General features: G+C 35.7%; 2 protein-coding genes across 6 annotated transcripts in view; one reads left to right on the top strand and one right to left on the bottom strand.

Moving 5' to 3' along the window:
• Window positions 1-6,477, top strand: il2rga (interleukin 2 receptor, gamma a). Its single transcript, XM_055208159.2, has 8 exons — window positions 1-153; window positions 2,247-2,337; window positions 2,425-2,597; window positions 2,677-2,813; window positions 3,062-3,230; window positions 3,543-3,642; window positions 3,719-3,815; window positions 5,189-6,477. The coding sequence occupies exons 1-8, from the start codon at window positions 90-92 to the stop codon at window positions 5,432-5,434; spliced, it is 1,077 nt and encodes a 358-aa protein (XP_055064134.2). The 5' UTR covers window positions 1-89; the 3' UTR covers window positions 5,435-6,477.
• Window positions 6,476-17,215, bottom strand: part of ryr1a (ryanodine receptor 1a (skeletal)) — a 74,861-nt gene continuing 64,121 nt past the window's right edge. For 4 of the 5 annotated variants that reach the window (XM_073874392.1, XM_073874388.1, XM_073874390.1 and 1 more), the window contains 15 exons: window positions 17,006-17,072; window positions 15,176-15,348; window positions 14,994-15,080; window positions 14,596-14,844; window positions 14,379-14,509; window positions 14,118-14,160; window positions 13,901-14,037; window positions 13,747-13,807; window positions 12,069-12,215; window positions 11,626-11,760; window positions 11,289-11,445; window positions 7,736-7,800; window positions 7,504-7,604; window positions 7,370-7,421; window positions 6,476-7,177 (listed from right to left, as the gene is read on the bottom strand). In XM_073874392.1, coding sequence (XP_073730493.1) covers window positions 7,082-7,177; window positions 7,370-7,421; window positions 7,504-7,604; window positions 7,736-7,800; window positions 11,289-11,445; window positions 11,626-11,760; window positions 12,069-12,215; window positions 13,747-13,807; window positions 13,901-14,037; window positions 14,118-14,160; window positions 14,379-14,509; window positions 14,596-14,844; window positions 14,994-15,080; window positions 15,176-15,348; window positions 17,006-17,072 — 1,701 coding nt within the window. In that variant the 3' untranslated portion in view covers window positions 6,476-7,081. The remainder of the gene's footprint in view (window positions 7,178-7,369; window positions 7,422-7,503; window positions 7,605-7,735; window positions 7,801-11,288; window positions 11,446-11,625; window positions 11,761-12,068; window positions 12,216-13,746; window positions 13,808-13,900; window positions 14,038-14,117; window positions 14,161-14,378; window positions 14,510-14,595; window positions 14,845-14,993; window positions 15,081-15,175; window positions 15,349-17,005; window positions 17,073-17,215) is intronic. The other variant, XM_073874391.1, reaches the window with a different exon arrangement.

Here is a 17,215-nt window from a genome sequence, read left to right as displayed (position 1 = left end):
AGACACACGTCAGCTCAAAAAAAAAGCACAGACTATATGTTGTGTAGAACAGGGAAGTTTGATGCAAAGTTATGTGACTATCGTTCAAGATGACGTTGCTGTTGTTCAGCCTTTATTTTTGGAACCTCATTTTATTAACATCATCTCATCCAAGTGAGTATCTTCCAACTGTTACATTTTTAAAAAACAAATCTATTTATTTTAATTTAGGGTTCATGTAACATTTCATGTTCTAATTTTTTGAAACTTTAGACACTTAGAAATTAGAGATATATATCAAATATCAAACACAACAGGGTACGAGTATTATTTCTTGTAATTGTTTAATTTCATTGGAAGACTAACGTACATAAAACTACGGAAGTAATGGATTGCTATGAAAGTTAGGTTTTTAAAATAATATATAAAAATACAATGTGTTGGGCCTTAAAAGTCCAGACAAAATATTTTATCGGGAAAACTGACAATTCTGTATATAGTTCTTAGGATATAAAAAAACTGTATTCTGTCTACTGCCGAGTTGTAAACACAATGTGCTGACAACCTGGTTTCCAAAATGTCTGATCTCTTGTGTGACCATGATGGAAATACGCAACATGGCCCTGAGTCATTTTTGGTAAACCTTTGCAACAACCAAATCCGAATCCTTGAAGAATGTTTAAACAATTGTAATGTTAAATCTTTACATAAAAACATTGTACCATCTTTTCTCTTTTTTAATCTACTTCCTGATTTCTAAATCTGAAAGTAGCTTCCTTCTACTGATCATCAGCATGCGTTATAAACTGACATTGTATGTGTCAGTTACGTACATATTATTATGCATTTACATTCGGCAAATGCTTTTATCCAAACCAATTTATAGCGTATAGTATATTTTATAAGTATGTTGGGATCGCAACCCATGATCTCTTGCACTGCTAACACAAAATGCTTTAACAACACTTCAGCTACAAGAACACAAAAAAATTAAATAAAATGTATATATAACATAAACAAATGGCTTTTACACCCCAAAATTAACTTCCGATATACTTGCAAAAAATCAATAACAACAGTCTAGTCCCTCTAGAAGAAATGATTTCTGATAAAAACCAAAATGCACTGTAAAATAAAAGTTGCTTTAAGTGAAAAATTTAAATATTTTATGTGTTTCCATTTCAAGTAATTAAAAAAAAACACTTTAAATTTTCACTTAAAAGATACAAATTTTAAGTTGATGCATCTTTTACTTTTTACAGAGTAAATTACCTTGGTTCAAATCATAGCTAATGCATATTAACTCCTACACTGCTGTGTAAAATTAATCTATACGATGTTAGCCACAGATTATTAAATTCTTGCCTGGCAGCCAAACCTCTCTTCACAAAGCATAGAGTCATGCTGGCCGTCTCCCCTGATTTTTAGGAAACCGAAACTCTTTTTACACTTAAAGCCTGTTCTCAGGTTGTCCACGATGAAACAGAGCGGTTTTGACTGAAATTTGGACGTGTGATGCTGGCTCGAGAATTTTTGGTTTCTGTTGTATCACCCCCGCCCCCGCAATGGCTGCGTGGGTGCACTGGAACAGTCCTTCCTAAAATGCATTGAACTTTCGTTTGCAAAGACCTGAAACTCACCGAGTGGTCAGGGGTGTTCACTGATATGCTCGCACAAAAATCACTGAAAAAGATGCTTTCCAACAGGTTTTATCGTAGTTTTGACTTGTATTAGATGTGCTGTGAGGTACGGTATTACTCCGCACCGGGAACGTTGTTTGTATTCTTGCAACTGGGCTGGAGTGTCTATTATTCAAGCTCTCAACGGAAGAATGTACGGGTGTGAGGCGTTTGGAAAATTAGGTCCACAAGTTTACAACGAATGCTAAAACACCTGTTGGAAAGCATCTTTTTGTGTGAGCTTATCAGTGAACACCCCCGACCACTCGGTGAGTTTCACGTCTTTGTAAACGAAAGTTTAATGCATTTTAGGAAGGATTGTTCCAGTGCACCTATACAGCCATTGTACTATTGTAGAGGTGGGAGGTGAAACACAAACACCCGAAAATTCTCGGGCCAGCATCATATGTCCAAATTTCAGTCAAAACCGTTCTATTTCATCATAAACAATCTGAAAACAGGGCTTTAAGTGCAAAATACCGAACTTGTCCTTTAAATCTATTTTCAAAGCATGCTAAACCCTATTTTGGATATTTAAAAAAGGGCCTTTGTTTTCTTAAAGTGACTGTTTCTCTCATCTTTACCCAGACATAAAGTGTCTTGTCATAAATCTGGAATATGTTAACTGTACATGGAGTGAGCAGGGGGTCCAGATGCACAATTACACATTTGAGAGCATGTAAGACAAGCACACACAACACACAACACAAATACCTGCATTTATAGATGAATGCTTCAGGACTAACATGCATGTGATTTCTTCTAGGTTTTCAGCATATGGCAAGCAGATCTGTTCTCAGTATTACCAGGTTAACAGGGTTAACGTGGGTTGCAAGTTTCCCTACAATGAAACCCAAAGATTCAATGAACTGGAAACGTGGTTATATAATAAAAATGGCAGTTTGGTCGCAAAACAGAAACATCAACTAAAAGAAGAGGGTATGGAAAATCTAAATTTTTATGACTAAAAATAGCAAATGTGTAACAAATTGACATTTTTTACATTTATGCTAAACAGTAAAGCTCTACCCTCCGTATAACCTCTCTGTGGAGGCAAAAAAGGACACCGAACTGTGGCTCTATTGGAATGTTACGCAAAACAAGAATTGCATTGACAGTCAAGTTCGTCACAGGACAGAAAACACGGACTGGCAGGTAAAGAGTGTCTATAAAGATACATGCATTTTTTTGTGATCTATAAAATGTAATGCAAAAATGTATTTCTTACTTTAGGGTTAATAAGAAAGTTTTTTTTAATTATTTATTATTTGCAAATTTTCCACTAAGAAACTGCTTTACCCAGCCTACATTGGTTGATAAAAGTAGTCAATGTTATGTATCACGCCTTAGGTGGTTACAAATCCTAAACCTGGAAAACTGACACAGTTTACCTCTCTCACCAGAACAAAGAACCCAGATCCATGAACCAATTCAGCTTACCATTTCCCTCAAAAAAACGGTACGAGTTCCAGGTCAGGGCCCGGATTATGTCATCTTGTGGACAGTCTAAGTACTGGAGTGATTGGAGTAAGCCCGTGTACTGGGGACATTCGAAGCCCAACAATAACACAGGTAGTGACACAGGAAAAAACTAATCGCACATTATCTGAAGTACAAGACTCTCAATGTTTCATCTGGCCAATATTTCACACAAGCTTTGTTTATTTCCTGTGCGTGTTATTTGCTGCCATCTGGTTACTATTCTAACTTTAACAGCAAAGCTCTGCGAAATGCAACTACGTATGTTGAAATATATCAAACTGATATGAGAATACTGCACTTGTATTGGTAGATGAGATCCGAAATATTGAATAAATGGCTAAAGATTGGATACAAACCTCTTTTTGACACCTAACCAATAGCAAATCTCTATGCTTTTCACAGAAAGTCCAGTTTCAAGCTCTGTGACATCACTAGTGCTGTATGCAGTGGGAGCCACAGTTATGCTTGTCATACTCTCCTGCTTGCTGGTCCACAGCGAGAGGTTTGTATCATTTATTTGCAATCCATTCGTTTACACATATATTTCACAATAAACATCTTATTTAATGTCTCCATAGGTTAAGGATCATTTTGATACCGGTTGTGCCAAACGCAGGACGAAACGTAAGCAAATACCTTGCGGCTTTCTTCGACGACTATGACGGTAACGTTGATGTAAGTATCTTATGACCGAGCACAAATATTAAAGGGGTGGTTCAATGGTATTTCATGCATTCTGACTTATTAACACAGTTTAAGAGTTGTTTCCTCATGCTAAACGTAGGCAACGTGTCAAAAAAAGTGTCAAAAGTTGGGCGTGTTACAGAGTATTTCGTGCCGAATGCATTTCGCCAGGATTCGTACAAGTTTCAAAACGTTTTTTTCGATTAAGGGTCCAGCTGACGTTTCAGGGGTTTCTATACGTATCACTTCTTTTTATGGGCACCGGAAAACCCGCCCACCTGTCAATCAGCGGGAGACGCTAGAACTTACAAACATCCCAGCAGGCATTTCAACATCGATTCATCGTTGAATCAACGTCAAGGACAAGGTTGAATCAACGTTGAATTACCTTTTGATTTTGCAAATTTATTTAACGTTGAACAACAACTGTTATTATTATAATCAAATTTCAACGTTGATTTTTAAGCATTTTATTAACCTTTTTTTAACACCGTTGTTTCAACTTTGAACAAACAACTGACCTTATTTCAACCCAATTTCCACGTTGAAGGTCAGTCACATGCCTGCTGGGATCACATCACATGACAGCTTTGTTTAATTTCGAAACTCAACAATGGCATGAAAGAAGAAGTGTGTTTTTGAATGTAAGGAGAAGAAAGCCAGCATTATGGAAACAATTGATATAGTTTATTATCTGGGGTAGCAGCTGGATTTCACTGAAGAGTAAGACTTCTGTCTTATGTTGAAAAAAGGCACGTGTGTATTATATAAATGACACTAACATGTAGTGAATCATAAGTTAAACAGTGTTGTATAGTGTTGCATGACTCGTACTCGCTCCTCCCGCGGTAGTAACTCCCCCTTCATTTTTTCGTACATTATCGGAAAGAATCTGTAATGCTAATCTTTCTTTTATAAATTGGATTAAACTAAGGATTCTTCGGAGATAAAAAGGATGTAATACTACCTTTATAGGTACTCAAGATTAACATCAGTAATGCAGAAACAGCGTGTGTTAAGTGAGCTTTAACATTTATATCATGAACGATTTTACGAATCCAAGAATAAAAATGTGACCCTCTCTGTAAAAACCAGGCTAAAGTCTCATAATCTAATTATAAGATTAAGAACATCAAAGTTTGATTTAAATTACTGACTTAATTAATTTTAATCTTTGACATGACCTTACTCAGTCTGTATTAAAGATATCAAGGTTATATTTTCACTGAATGCTTTATGTAGAAGTCACAAAAACGGACTCACATGTCTTTAAACATCTTGCCGCCATCTGTAATTCGCGGTGACAAGCTCTTTGTAGATATTAATCTGCATAATCATGCCTATATTTTTTATTTGTTACACAGAAATGGCTTTCCATCTCTAAAGACCTGGAGAAAGGTTTCAAACCCAATTTCACGGAGCGAGCCTGCCCGGTGCGCGAGTACAGAATCGGGTCTCAATCAAGCAGTGATAGCGGAAGCGTCCTCTCAATGCCAACAGACATGTCATCAGATTATCAATGCATGAGCTATTCGTCGGCCTCTACCATACCTGGACCAGAAGAAACCTCCCAGAATCAGCCTCTATCTCCGGCAGATAATCCAGTTTAGATGACAGTCGGTTAGTCAGAAGTTACTGATCTAAAAGATAGTGTTAGGACAGATAATGTTAGTTTAAAGGCAGACAGACTATTAAATATAAAGGTGCTTCATGATGTCAGAGGAACCATTTTTGGCTGTATGGTTAACATTTGAAGGATCTTTCGGTTTGACCGGCATGATATATATCATACTGTGCAAGTGTTTTTTGGAAATTTTATTACAAAAATCATTCATATTGGGGCTTTAAGAACCTTTGACTGAATGGTTCTTCGGGGAACCAAAAATGGTTCATATGGCATCAGATTAACCATTTTTGTAGCACCTTTATGTTTAAGAATTTTGTTTTAGGTAGTTAGGTGAAAATTATGTAATTAGGTAAAAAAAGTGCTATTACATGTTTTCTTTTATGGATTCTTTAAGACTGACGAAAGGCATGAGTTGATGGTAATGCTATGTATTGTAATGGAAAGAAAGGATTACAGACAGAAGTCAATTCTAGAACATGATTTGTAAATTTTATATTCGCATTTCATTATATTTGTCTTTTTAAGCATACAGACATCTCAAAACTTGACATGTTTGAATATTTCATATGTGCAACATAACATGGAGGCTGGTATCAAGGCTTATTTCTAGTTTATTTTTATATGACAATTTGAACAACATTGTAGTTTTTGGTTTAAAGCTCTAGAGTAGAAATCCAAAAAGTTGTAGGGTCACCATTGTGCCCCTGAGCAATTGCACCAGGGCAACCTTTCATGTAATACGTATTGTGCAAGATAACGCCTCTGCTATTTTATATACTCTGACATTTGAACAACTCACGTATAAAAATATCTGGCATGTTCGCTGGAAACCTTTGACTTTTTAAATATTTCCTGTCACTTTAATACGCATAGTTTCATTCTCTGTCAGATGTTCAAACAACATTTTGCAAATGTTTAATACACTGTATTTGCTCTTTTTAAGATGCTTGTACACATATAAGATGCTTCAAATAGAATGTAATTCATGAATTATGATTTAATAAAGTGTCAATTGTTATTAATTTACTTAACAATAGTTGCTTATGTTTATGCAGCTTGTGTTGATCTTGGACTGGGCTGCTTATCAAAGTCTCCCCAAATCATGGAATAGGATATCTAAATATCAAAACGGATATAAAATTTGTTGTATATTTACTAAATGTATTAATCACATTAGAATACGTCTCAGCCATATGAACCTGAAGTATGAAGTTTTGCGACCTCAAATATCTACTATTAATAAATACCACTCACAGTAAACATAGTGCAGGACTGCGTGTCAAATATCTGGTAGTCTGTAAAACCAGAAAGTTCCCCTAATATTGTCTTAGTCATCGCACAGGTTATCTAAGTTCATTTCAGAGCTATGATAGAAACAGCAGTAATCGTAGCGCTGGTAAATGACATCATCGATTATTGTGATTTTAAACACAGTGCAGAAAATATATGTTTCATTCCCCACATCTACAGTAAAAACATAAAACTGAGCTTAAATTAATACAGTTTTAAACTGCTATTAATACATATATAATACGTGCAGATTGTCTATTTATGTGCCATCTGTATGAACGTGCTATGTATTTTCAGGGGAAAGAGAAAGTGTTTTAATGTGCCTGCTGATTGTCACAATTTATCCCAGCTGATCTTCATATTGTTTTCTAAAGCAGTCTCCAGCAGGGAAGAAATCCCAGCACCTCTCCTGGTACATCTTCCACACATATGACTCCTGTTAAAACACACGTTTACAATTATTTATATATTAGCAATGGCACATGACCCTAAGACTTGAACGCATAATTCTGGCATTGCACAAACTGCATTGAAAAAAATTATTACAAGTACTTAAGTTCACAGATTTTAATATGGAGTAATCTTATTACATTATATTTGTGTTTAACAACGACTGTCAGTGCCTTACCTGCCCAGTGTGCTCAGTTTCATCTTTGTTGATTAAATACATCAGGAAAAACCTAGTGAAAAGCGAAAAATCAGTGCTGATGTTGTCCTATGTGTGATAATCATAAAAGTATCTGAATAATTGCATTTACTCACATGTAATTTGCCAGGTTGTGTTCCTCAAGCGTATGAGTCTCAAAGCCGTGTGGAGTTGTATCAAAATAATCACTCCCAATCCCGCATATAAAGCACTTGGTCTGGAGAAGCAGCAGCATTAGATGTAAAATCAGACACACAGCCATTGGAGAACACAACATGCATTATAGTAAAGAATTGGATGTATAACATACGATATTGCCTTTAATATATTTAGTAATAATATCAGTACCTCCATGTCCTCTTTGACTTGTTCTTGCTGGTCTCTTAGTTCACCAAAGGCATCAATGATTAAACCTGTGCAGATGCATGGATTTGCAATGAATTACAAAACTGCAGTGTTGCCTCATTTTGATTTACATTTTTGCATTTTGCAGATGCTTTTATCCAAAGCAACTTACAGTGCATTCAAGCTATACATTTTATCAGTACGTGTGTTCGCCTGGGATCGAACCTATGGCCTATAACGCAATGTTTAACCAATTGAGCTACAAGAACACTTCCTAAATTTACATGTAATTTGTGACCCTGGACTAGCCTGGTCCAACCAGACTCTCGTACATTCATTTCATTTGTACAGAGAGTCTGACCACGTTCCATAGCAAAGCGTTACTTCCGTTAAAGGAATAGTCTATTCATTTTCAACATCAAAACATGTTACTAACTCAACCAAGAACTGCTGACACATCCCTCCATCACCCGTGCGCGTGCACGCAAGCGCCGGAGCGCGCTGCGACGCTTCGATAGCATTTAGCTTAGCCCCATTCATTCAATGGTACCATTTAGAGATAAAGTTAGAAGTGACCAAACAAATCAACGTTTTTCCTATTTAAGACGAGTAGTTATACGAGCAAGTTTGGTGGTACAAAACAAAACACAGCGCCCCTCCAAGCGGATTCAAAAGAGGAACTACATTCCATGGCGCAATAGCACCCCTGGGAGCACCTCGACTCGCCTGAAAAGTCCGCTCCCCTTCTCACTCTCATAATGGGAGAGGGAGGGTGTTACTGCGCCGAGTCGAAGTACTCCCAAAAGTGCTATTACGCCATAAAATATAGTTCCTCTTTTAAATCCGCTTAGAAAAGCGCTACGTTTTATTTTGTACCACCAAACTTGCCTGTACAACCACTCGTCCCAAATAGGAAAAACGTTGATGTGTTTCGTCACTTCTAACTTTATCTCTAAATGGTACCATTGAATGAATGGGGCTAAGCTAAATGCTATCGAAGCGCCGCAGCGGGCTCCAGCGCTTACGTGCACACACACAGATGATAGAGGGATGTATCAACAATTCTTAGTTAAGGTAATAACATATTTTAATATTGAAAATGAGTAGACTATTCCTTTAATGAGGGTCCTCTGTTGAAGTTTAAAACTAATGGATCTGCCCAGAGTCACTCTGAATCTGCCATAACCAATCGCTAATGTTTGGTCGTTACGTATGTCATGCGCCGGAAACAACAAGTCCGAATGATCAGACCAACAAAACTTAGCAAACATTGTTCTTCCTCTGGCTTTAACTTCTGTATATTCGGCAGTTTTGCATCAACGGACCAAATAGCTTTTCTCACGTCTTTCTCCGCTGCCATTACTGAACTACAACTCAAACTGACGAACAACCTCAACGTCATCGTTCTTAGCCACCCCCCTCTGTTCGCTGATTGGACCTGCAGATTTTTGCAGGAGAAAACGAAACTCTACACAGCAGTCCCAGACGTAGTACTGAAGCGAAATGAAAATTAAGCGGAAGCACGTAGGAGGGCGGAGCCAGGCTAAACCTGGACCACAAAACCATAAGTTGCACCGGTACATTTGTAGCAATAGCCAACAATACATTGTATAGGTTGAAATTATTGATTTTTATGCAAAAAAAATCTATAAAATGCCATTTTATGCAAAAAAATATCATGTTCCATGGAGATATTTTGTAAATTTCCTACCATAAATATAAAAAAATATTATTAGTATTAATATTAGTATTATCTTGGCCAAATACTGTCCTATCCTAACAAACCATAAATTAATGTAATGCTTATTTATTCAGCTTACTTATTTTACCCATATACCTATTTTGAGGTCCAGGGACACATTTAGGAAATGTATGTGTCTTTTCGGCACATAAAACAATTTACTTTCCAGATTCTAGTGTTTTAGTTTTTTGACATTACTTGAACAAGTCTCCAAATCTGAATTGTTTATTAATACAGGGAGTGCAGAATTATTAGGCAAGTTGTATTTTTGAGGATTACTTTTGTTATTGTACAACTACAGTGCTCTTGGTCAATTCAAAATGTTAACAAACCCTCAAACCTGAACATTTAAGTAGTAAAAGTGAAATTTTGGCTTTATTAAGAAAATATTTCTATGTACATCATTATTAGGCAACTATTAGTGTGCAGAATTATTAGGCAACTAAATGAAAAACAAAGATTTTACCATCTCACTTGTTTTTTTTTCAACTGTTAAAGTGAGAATAATAAACAAACTCTACATTTACAAAAAAAAATTAATAAAACATTAAAAAATAAAAAAATATATAGACTCAGTGACCAATATAGCCACACTTCTTTTCGATAAAAGTCACAAGCCTTCCATTCACGGATTCAGTCAGTTTCTTGATCTGGTCTGAACCAACATTTTGTGCAGACGCAACCACAGCCTCCCAGACACTGTTCAGAGAGGTGTACGGTTTACCTTCACTGTAAATGTCCTGCTTAAGAAGGGACCAAAAGGTCTCAATAGGGTTTAAGTCAGGTGAAGAAGGGGGCCATGGCATTAGTTTTTCATCTCTAAGGCCTTTACTGGCCAGCCATGCAGTGGAGTACTTGTGATGTATGTGATGGAGCGTTGTCTTACAAAATAATCAGTCTTCTTGAAAGATGCAAACTTTTTCCTGTACCACTGCTTGAAGAAAGTGTCTTCTACATTACAGGCAGGCAGGCACAGACAGGTATTATAAAACATGAGCTTGTTGGACCTTTATGGGTTGAAAATGGAAATAAAAAACAACTCTCAGACCTACTGCCAATTTTTAGAAGACACTTTCTTCAAGCAGTGGTACAGGAAAAAATCTGCATCTTTCAATAAGACTTTTTTATGCAAGACAACGCTTCAGCACATGCATCAAAGTACTCCACTGCATGGCTGGCCAGTAAAGGCCTTAAAGTTGAAAAACTAATGCCATGGCCCCTTCTTCACCTGACTTAAACCCTATTGAGACCTTTTGATCCCTTCTTACATTTACAGTGAAGGTAAACCGTACACCTCTCTGAACAGTGTCTGGGAGGCTGTGGTTGTGGCTGCACAAAATGTTGGTTCAGACCAGATCAAGAAACTGACTGAATCCGTGAATGGAAGGCTTGTGACTGTTATCGAAAAGAAGGGTTGCTATATTGGTCACTGAGTCTATATATTGTTTTATTTATTTTTTGTAAATGTAGAGTTTGTTTATTATTCTCACTTTAACAGTTGAAAAAAAAACAAGTGAGATGGTAAAATCTTTGTTTTTCATTTAGTTGCCTAATAATTCTGCACACTAATAGTTGCCTAATAATGATGTACATAGAAATATTCTCTTAAGAAAGCCAAAATTTCACTTTTACTACTTAAATGTTCAGGTTTGAGGGTTTTGTAACATTTTGAATTGACCAAGAGCACTGTAGTTGTAAAATTACAAAAGTAATCCTCAAAAATACAACTTGCCTAATAATTCTGCACTCCCTGTATATAAACTTCATTAAAAAACAACTTTAAACATTTAGCAAAATAGATTTGATGCATTTTACCCTGAATAATGGCGAGCAGGATGACGATGACAAAGAAAAAGAAGGTGATGTCGAAGACCACGCGATAGAGTTCGTACTCATCACCTGCTGGGTCCTCAATTTCATCTCCTATACCTCCTCCTGCTCGCACACCCACATACATGTGGAACAAATAACACTGCAGTGAGAGAGAGGGAGAGAGGGAGAGAGAGAGAGAGAGAGAGAGAGAGAGAGAGAGAGAGAGAGAGAGAGAGAGAGATTTACAGGGATTCTTATTGTAGGTGTTCAACGAAGCTTATGTGGTTTAACGTTAAAAATACTTCAGTAGATTCTTAAAATGAGTAGATCAAACAGTCACCGTCATCATGTCGTCACACTTCATGTCTGGCTCATCTTCATCTTCACTCTTATTATAAAACTTCCTGAAGAAGTTGAAGGCCACCACAGTGTAGAGATACACAACCACAGCCAGCAAACCAACAGTCATCATTAGCTGAAACAATTTACAATGTTGGAGGGTCAAAAAAACATTTATCTGAATTTCAGCTCTTAACCTGGTTAAAATAGGTGTTTTTAAATGCATATTTCCTTTTTTTAATTTTACATGAAACAATAATTGTGTCACTGTAAATCCCCTCCATGATGATACCTGCTCTAGAAATATGATTTTGCAGCATACATCAAGTCAGTAAATGACACAAACAAGTTTACCCAACCTACAACTACATGGACATTATGGGACAAATTCCCCAAATACAAATTAAACCATTTCAGTGCATAGAATAGTATTCCTGACTGTACCTGCTTTCCGTTGTGCGTGACCGAGGACAGAATGGTACGCAAGGTCTTGACTCCCATCGCAATATCCAGCAGGTGACAAGCAAAAAAGAAGTTGTTATAATGCCCCAGAAGTGACATCACAGTGTACCACACCAGGTAGAGGAAAGTCTGTCAAGAGAAAACACTTAAGCTCTTAGAATGTCTCTCGAGCCTTTAATAAAGTGCAGTAGGGATGATGTATTTTTGTAGGTTTTATCATCCGTAGTCAATGTTTTTTTTAACTAAACGTCTTAAATAAGATCTTGGGTTAACATAAGCCCGAGATATTTTTTAGTTTTATTCTACGATATAAAACACACCCATACATTTTGAAAGCTTTGTTTTACGTGTCTTTAAAAGGGTGGTTGCTGACAAATAGCTACATGGGACTACAAAGGTTGTCGGGAACTTTAAACATCATCATGCATGAAGATCTCAAAATAATGCAACATCGGCAAAATTCCCAACAAAGGTTCATTCTACATTCAAGTATTTCCTTATCAGGGAACTTTTTCAAAGTAAATTAATTAGACTTTAAAATTCATAAACAATGTGTTCATCTGTGAGCATAATCTTGTTGGACAAAACGTGTTATTGTCATAAATTCTTGCTAAACACAAGGCTTATTTTTGTGATAATCCAAAAGTCCATGGGAAAAATTAATGGGATTTTTGATGAAGGAACCAATGTCCCACTAACTTCCAGTTTGCCATACAAAAATATGTCATCCCTTCACTGCAAAAAAATGACTTTCTTACTTAGTATTTTTGTCTTGTTTTCAGTAAAAATATCTTAAAAAAATTAAATTAAGATATATTTTCTTGATGAGCACAATGACCTAGGAAAATAAGTCTAGTTTTTAGACAAAAAAAATTCAAATTTAAGTGAATTTATGCTTTAAACAAGCAAAAAATCTGCCAATGGAATAATCTTAAACTAAGTGTTTATGAAAAAAGTAAACTTATTTCAAGAAAATTGTTCTTATTCCATTGGCAGATTGTTTTTTTTTTGCTTGTTTTAAGCACTAATTTACTTAAAGTTTATATTTTTTGTCTAAAAACTAGACTTATTCATTTTGCTCATCAAGAAAATACATCTTAATTTAATGATTTTTAAGATTTTTTAAAGATTTTTTTTACCGAAAACAACACAAAAATACTACACTGCAAAAAATGATTTCAAGAAAAAAATTATTAGTATTTTTGTCAGTAAAAATATCTTAAAATTCTTAAATTAAGAGGCTTTTTCTGGATGAGCAAAACGACCCAAGAAAATAAGTCTAGACCAAAAATATCAAATTTAAGTGATTTTGTGCATAAAAAAAGCAAAAAAAACTGCCAATGGGGTAAGCAAATTTTTCTTGAATTTAGTGCTTTTTAGATTTTTTTGCTTACCCCATTAGCAGATTTTTTTGCTTGTTTTATGCACAAAATCACTTAAATTTGATATTTTTGGTCTAAAAACTAGACTTATTTTCTTGGGTCGTTTTTGCTCATCAAGAAAAAGCATCTTCATTTAAAATTTTTTAGATATTTTTACTGAAAACAAGACAAAAATACTAAGATTTTTTTTCTTGAAAATAATTTTTTGCAGTGTAAGTAAATAAGTATTTTTTTGCAATGTTGCATCACTCTATAACAACCCACGACAAATGACTTACGTTGTCTGTGAACACAACTCCAAATTTCCAGATCTGATACTTGATGTCAATGGAAGTGAGCCTGAAAAATAACCAAGACAGAATGTGATCACTTAATTTTCAAAAACTCAATCGTTTTATTATCATGTTCAATTGACGGCTGTTGTTTTAATACCATGTAAGCATGGAGTTGTCAGGTTCTTCTGGTTTCTTATCAGTCTGTTGTTTGCTGACATCTAGTGATGCTAGATCCATCCCCAGCAGTTCAGCAATTCGCTCACGTCCGTAAATATCACCATATTTATCCAGCACCTTAGCAAAAAAGCATGTTCAACAACAAATGCATTCTTTTTTAATTTAAACTCAAACTAACAAGAACAATATATGCTCACCTTTCGCTTGACAAATTTGTCCCAGTAGTTGGTGGGAAAGGAACTAAAACAATAATAAATTCATATTAAAGATTAATCAAATTTATGTTTAAATATCAGCCAGATGCTTTTATACAAAGCCACTTTCTATGAAAAGCCATTTTATTAGTACTGTATGTATGTTTCCTGGGAATCAAACCCACAACCTCTGCACTGCTAATGCAATGCTCTACGTATTGATCAACAGCGGTGAGTGGACCAGAATCAAAGTGCATCTCTTACGGTGTGTTTAGCACCAGTCTGTCCCACTGGCCCTTAATGTCATCATCCTCCGGCTGTTCGGTGATATAAAGGCCATCAAACTCCAGCTTCCTCGCCAGCTCCTTTTCTCTCTTAAAGATGACCAGCGGAATCTACAGTAACAGGCCATAATACAAAATAACTTCCTAATGGCACAATAGCATCCCAAGATTTACAGCAGTTATTAAAGAACATTAACCTTAAGGCAGTTGTATCCGATGATGGTTATGAAAGCGATGATGGTGTGCAGAAGAGCCAGGCCGGACAGAGTGGGCTGCATGTATCCTGTGCTCTCCTCTAGGAAAAAATAAACAGGACCTTCTTCATCATCTTCCTCGGCTTCATCTCCACCAGAACCTTCTACCTCCTCATCAAAACCTTCAAACAGTCCAGAGCCTTCAAAGACACCTGAACCTTCAAAGTCTTCATTGGGAGGAGTATCTGATACCTAAAGAGACATGATGGTTAAAAAATTGTAGTTTTGGCCGTACATCAGCTTTGAGCACCAAATACCTGTTTATATCCAGAATAAGGTCCAAAGAACATCATAAATAAGCAAATTAACATAAATAAAAAATTTTAAATGGCAAAGCAGACCTTGTAGAAGAGCAGAATAAAGTTCAGGGCAAAGGCGATGAACAGAGCCAGAAAACGCAGGTTGTAGAAGTTACGGGACAAACAATTCTGAAGACGAAAGATAGAAGGACGAATAAAAATCTTTATTGTTGAAGAGATTAGATTTAGATTAAGAAGATATTCAAATTCAATTATTCCCCTACCATAAATTTATTTCTTTGAACATCTAGTTCATTCCAGAGATCAAATCCTGACGCTTTGGTATGTTTCTTCTCCTTTTTGGCTTTGGCGGCTTTCTCAGGTTTTGGCTCTTCTGGCGCTGCCTCAGGTTTAACCTCTTCTTCCTTTTGAACCTTCTCACCATTCTCAGTGTCTGTTACACATAAAAGACGATCAGTAAAAATACCAAAAAACACACTGTAGAGCAAACTAGTTCGTTTATACTTTTTAAATCAAGATTTTTAGATGATACATAAAACTACTTGTTGTTACTGTAAATTTAAAATGGTCTCTGTGGTGTGACTAATACGTTTTTCAAAGAAAAAATATAAATATAAACATAAAAATACAAAAAATTCTAACTTATTCAGTCTTGTATTATATGTGGTATTTTAGTGCGGGAACCACATGTTTTATTCAAATTATTAGTAAAACATTTTATGCACATTGACTCGTGATAACTCGCCATTGACAGTTATCTCGTCAATTATGAGTTAATATTTACCTGATAAATATGCCTTTTTGACGAATTTCTATGAAGAGGTGTAATACCGTTTTTATCCACTAGGCCAAACAACGATTGAAGCTAATAACAATTTAATGATTTTTTAAACTGCATTTATGTTTGATCTCTAATATAAATTCCTTTGAAAACAAAATTTTTTAAGCTTTTTGCTTAAAATGATGTATTTTTGAAGAGAAATATCCATATTTCAGTGGGTAAATTAAGTGGAAAAAGTAAATATATAATGGAAGTTTTTTTTTCCTGTTTTGTTTGTTTATTGTTCGTTTGAAAGCAGAGGGTCTGTTATTTCATTTGATATATTTGTATGTTTATATATTTATAGAAGAAAATTTTTCCTCCAAAGAATTTTGTGAATCTTTTGTGAAAATCACAAACATTATGGTGGGCAACTTTAAAAAAAAAAAAAGGCTGGCAGCAAATGAGTTAAATCCTGTGTTCCCCCACCGTGAACTCTGGCGCCCCACCTAATGGGGGCCCAGACCCCAGGGTAGGGTTGCACCAGTCGTTCGTAAGTTCTTACTTAAACTGGGACGTAAAGTCCAAACTAGAGGCTTAGTAACTACTAGCTTGTTTATAACTAACTTTGTACTTTATTCGGTTGCACCATTTGTTCTTAAGGCAGAACGTAGCTAGTAGGTCGTAAGCTCTCCGTAAAGTAATGCGTTGTCCCATAAAATGACGTCTATTTTTCTTAACCCAATCACAAGCCTTATAATGGGTAAACAGGAAATAGTCTGAACAGTACGTAATTTGTTGACTTGCCTAAACTGAAAGTTAAAAAAGACGTTAAAGCAAACGTTATCCAACTCAAAACATTACACTTTTAATTGAAAATCTCTATCCCACACATGGAGGAGAAAATAAACAGGAAGAAATTTTTAATCTTATTTTAATTGATGGATACACAGAAAATTAATCAGTTCTTGAAAAGTCGTTGACGAACTTGCGGCTCTTCATAATTTATACGAGCTCATCGATGCAATCTAATCTGTCTGACATCTAATTCCAATCGTTATTCATGGACAGAGGCTTCCGTAAATATTTAGTTACAACATATTGTTACGTTTAAACTAAGTTTAATGGTGCAACGCAAAAACATTTAGTAGTGCGTAAGTTGTAACTTAGTGCCTATTTACGTCGTAACTAAGCTACATTGTAACTTACACACAGCTGGTGCAACCAGGCCCGAGGTTACAAACCACTTGTTTTAGTGGCCCTGTCCGATACAGATTTTAAAGACAAGTGGACAACCAGCATGTTTAGGAAGGTATGAAAGTCACTTACTCTGCTTTCTCTGGTTCAGGAGGAGGTTCTTCAATAGCAGGAGGTTGGACAGGCCCTGCTTCTTCTGGCTGCTGCAGAATCATTAAACAAAAATACAATGACCAACATTTGTTTATAAAAATCATTAGGCTTAAAATACTGTTAAAAAGGCAACAAATCAATTCATTTTTTTAATAAAAACTTTTTCAGACGGCTTCTTTGATGATATGATTTT

The sequence above is a fragment of the Misgurnus anguillicaudatus genome, chromosome 12, assembly GCF_027580225.2.
Source record: "Misgurnus anguillicaudatus chromosome 12, ASM2758022v2, whole genome shotgun sequence".
Classification (NCBI taxonomy): Eukaryota; Metazoa; Chordata; class Actinopteri; order Cypriniformes; family Cobitidae; genus Misgurnus; species Misgurnus anguillicaudatus.
This window is presented reverse-complemented; position numbering and strand designations above follow the sequence as displayed.

Excerpts from the sequence above, each read along its gene's own strand:
- il2rga (XM_055208159.2), top strand. The coding sequence starts at position 90 with ATGACGTTGCTGTTGTTCAGCCTTTATTTTTGGAACCTCATTTTATTA. Across the intron at positions 154-2,246 it reads ATTAACATCATCTCATCCAA|ACATAAAGTGTCTTGTCATA; the intron begins GTGAGTATCTTC and ends ATCTTTACCCAG. Across the intron at positions 3,643-3,718 it reads TTGCTGGTCCACAGCGAGAG|GTTAAGGATCATTTTGATAC; the intron begins GTTTGTATCATT and ends ATGTCTCCATAG.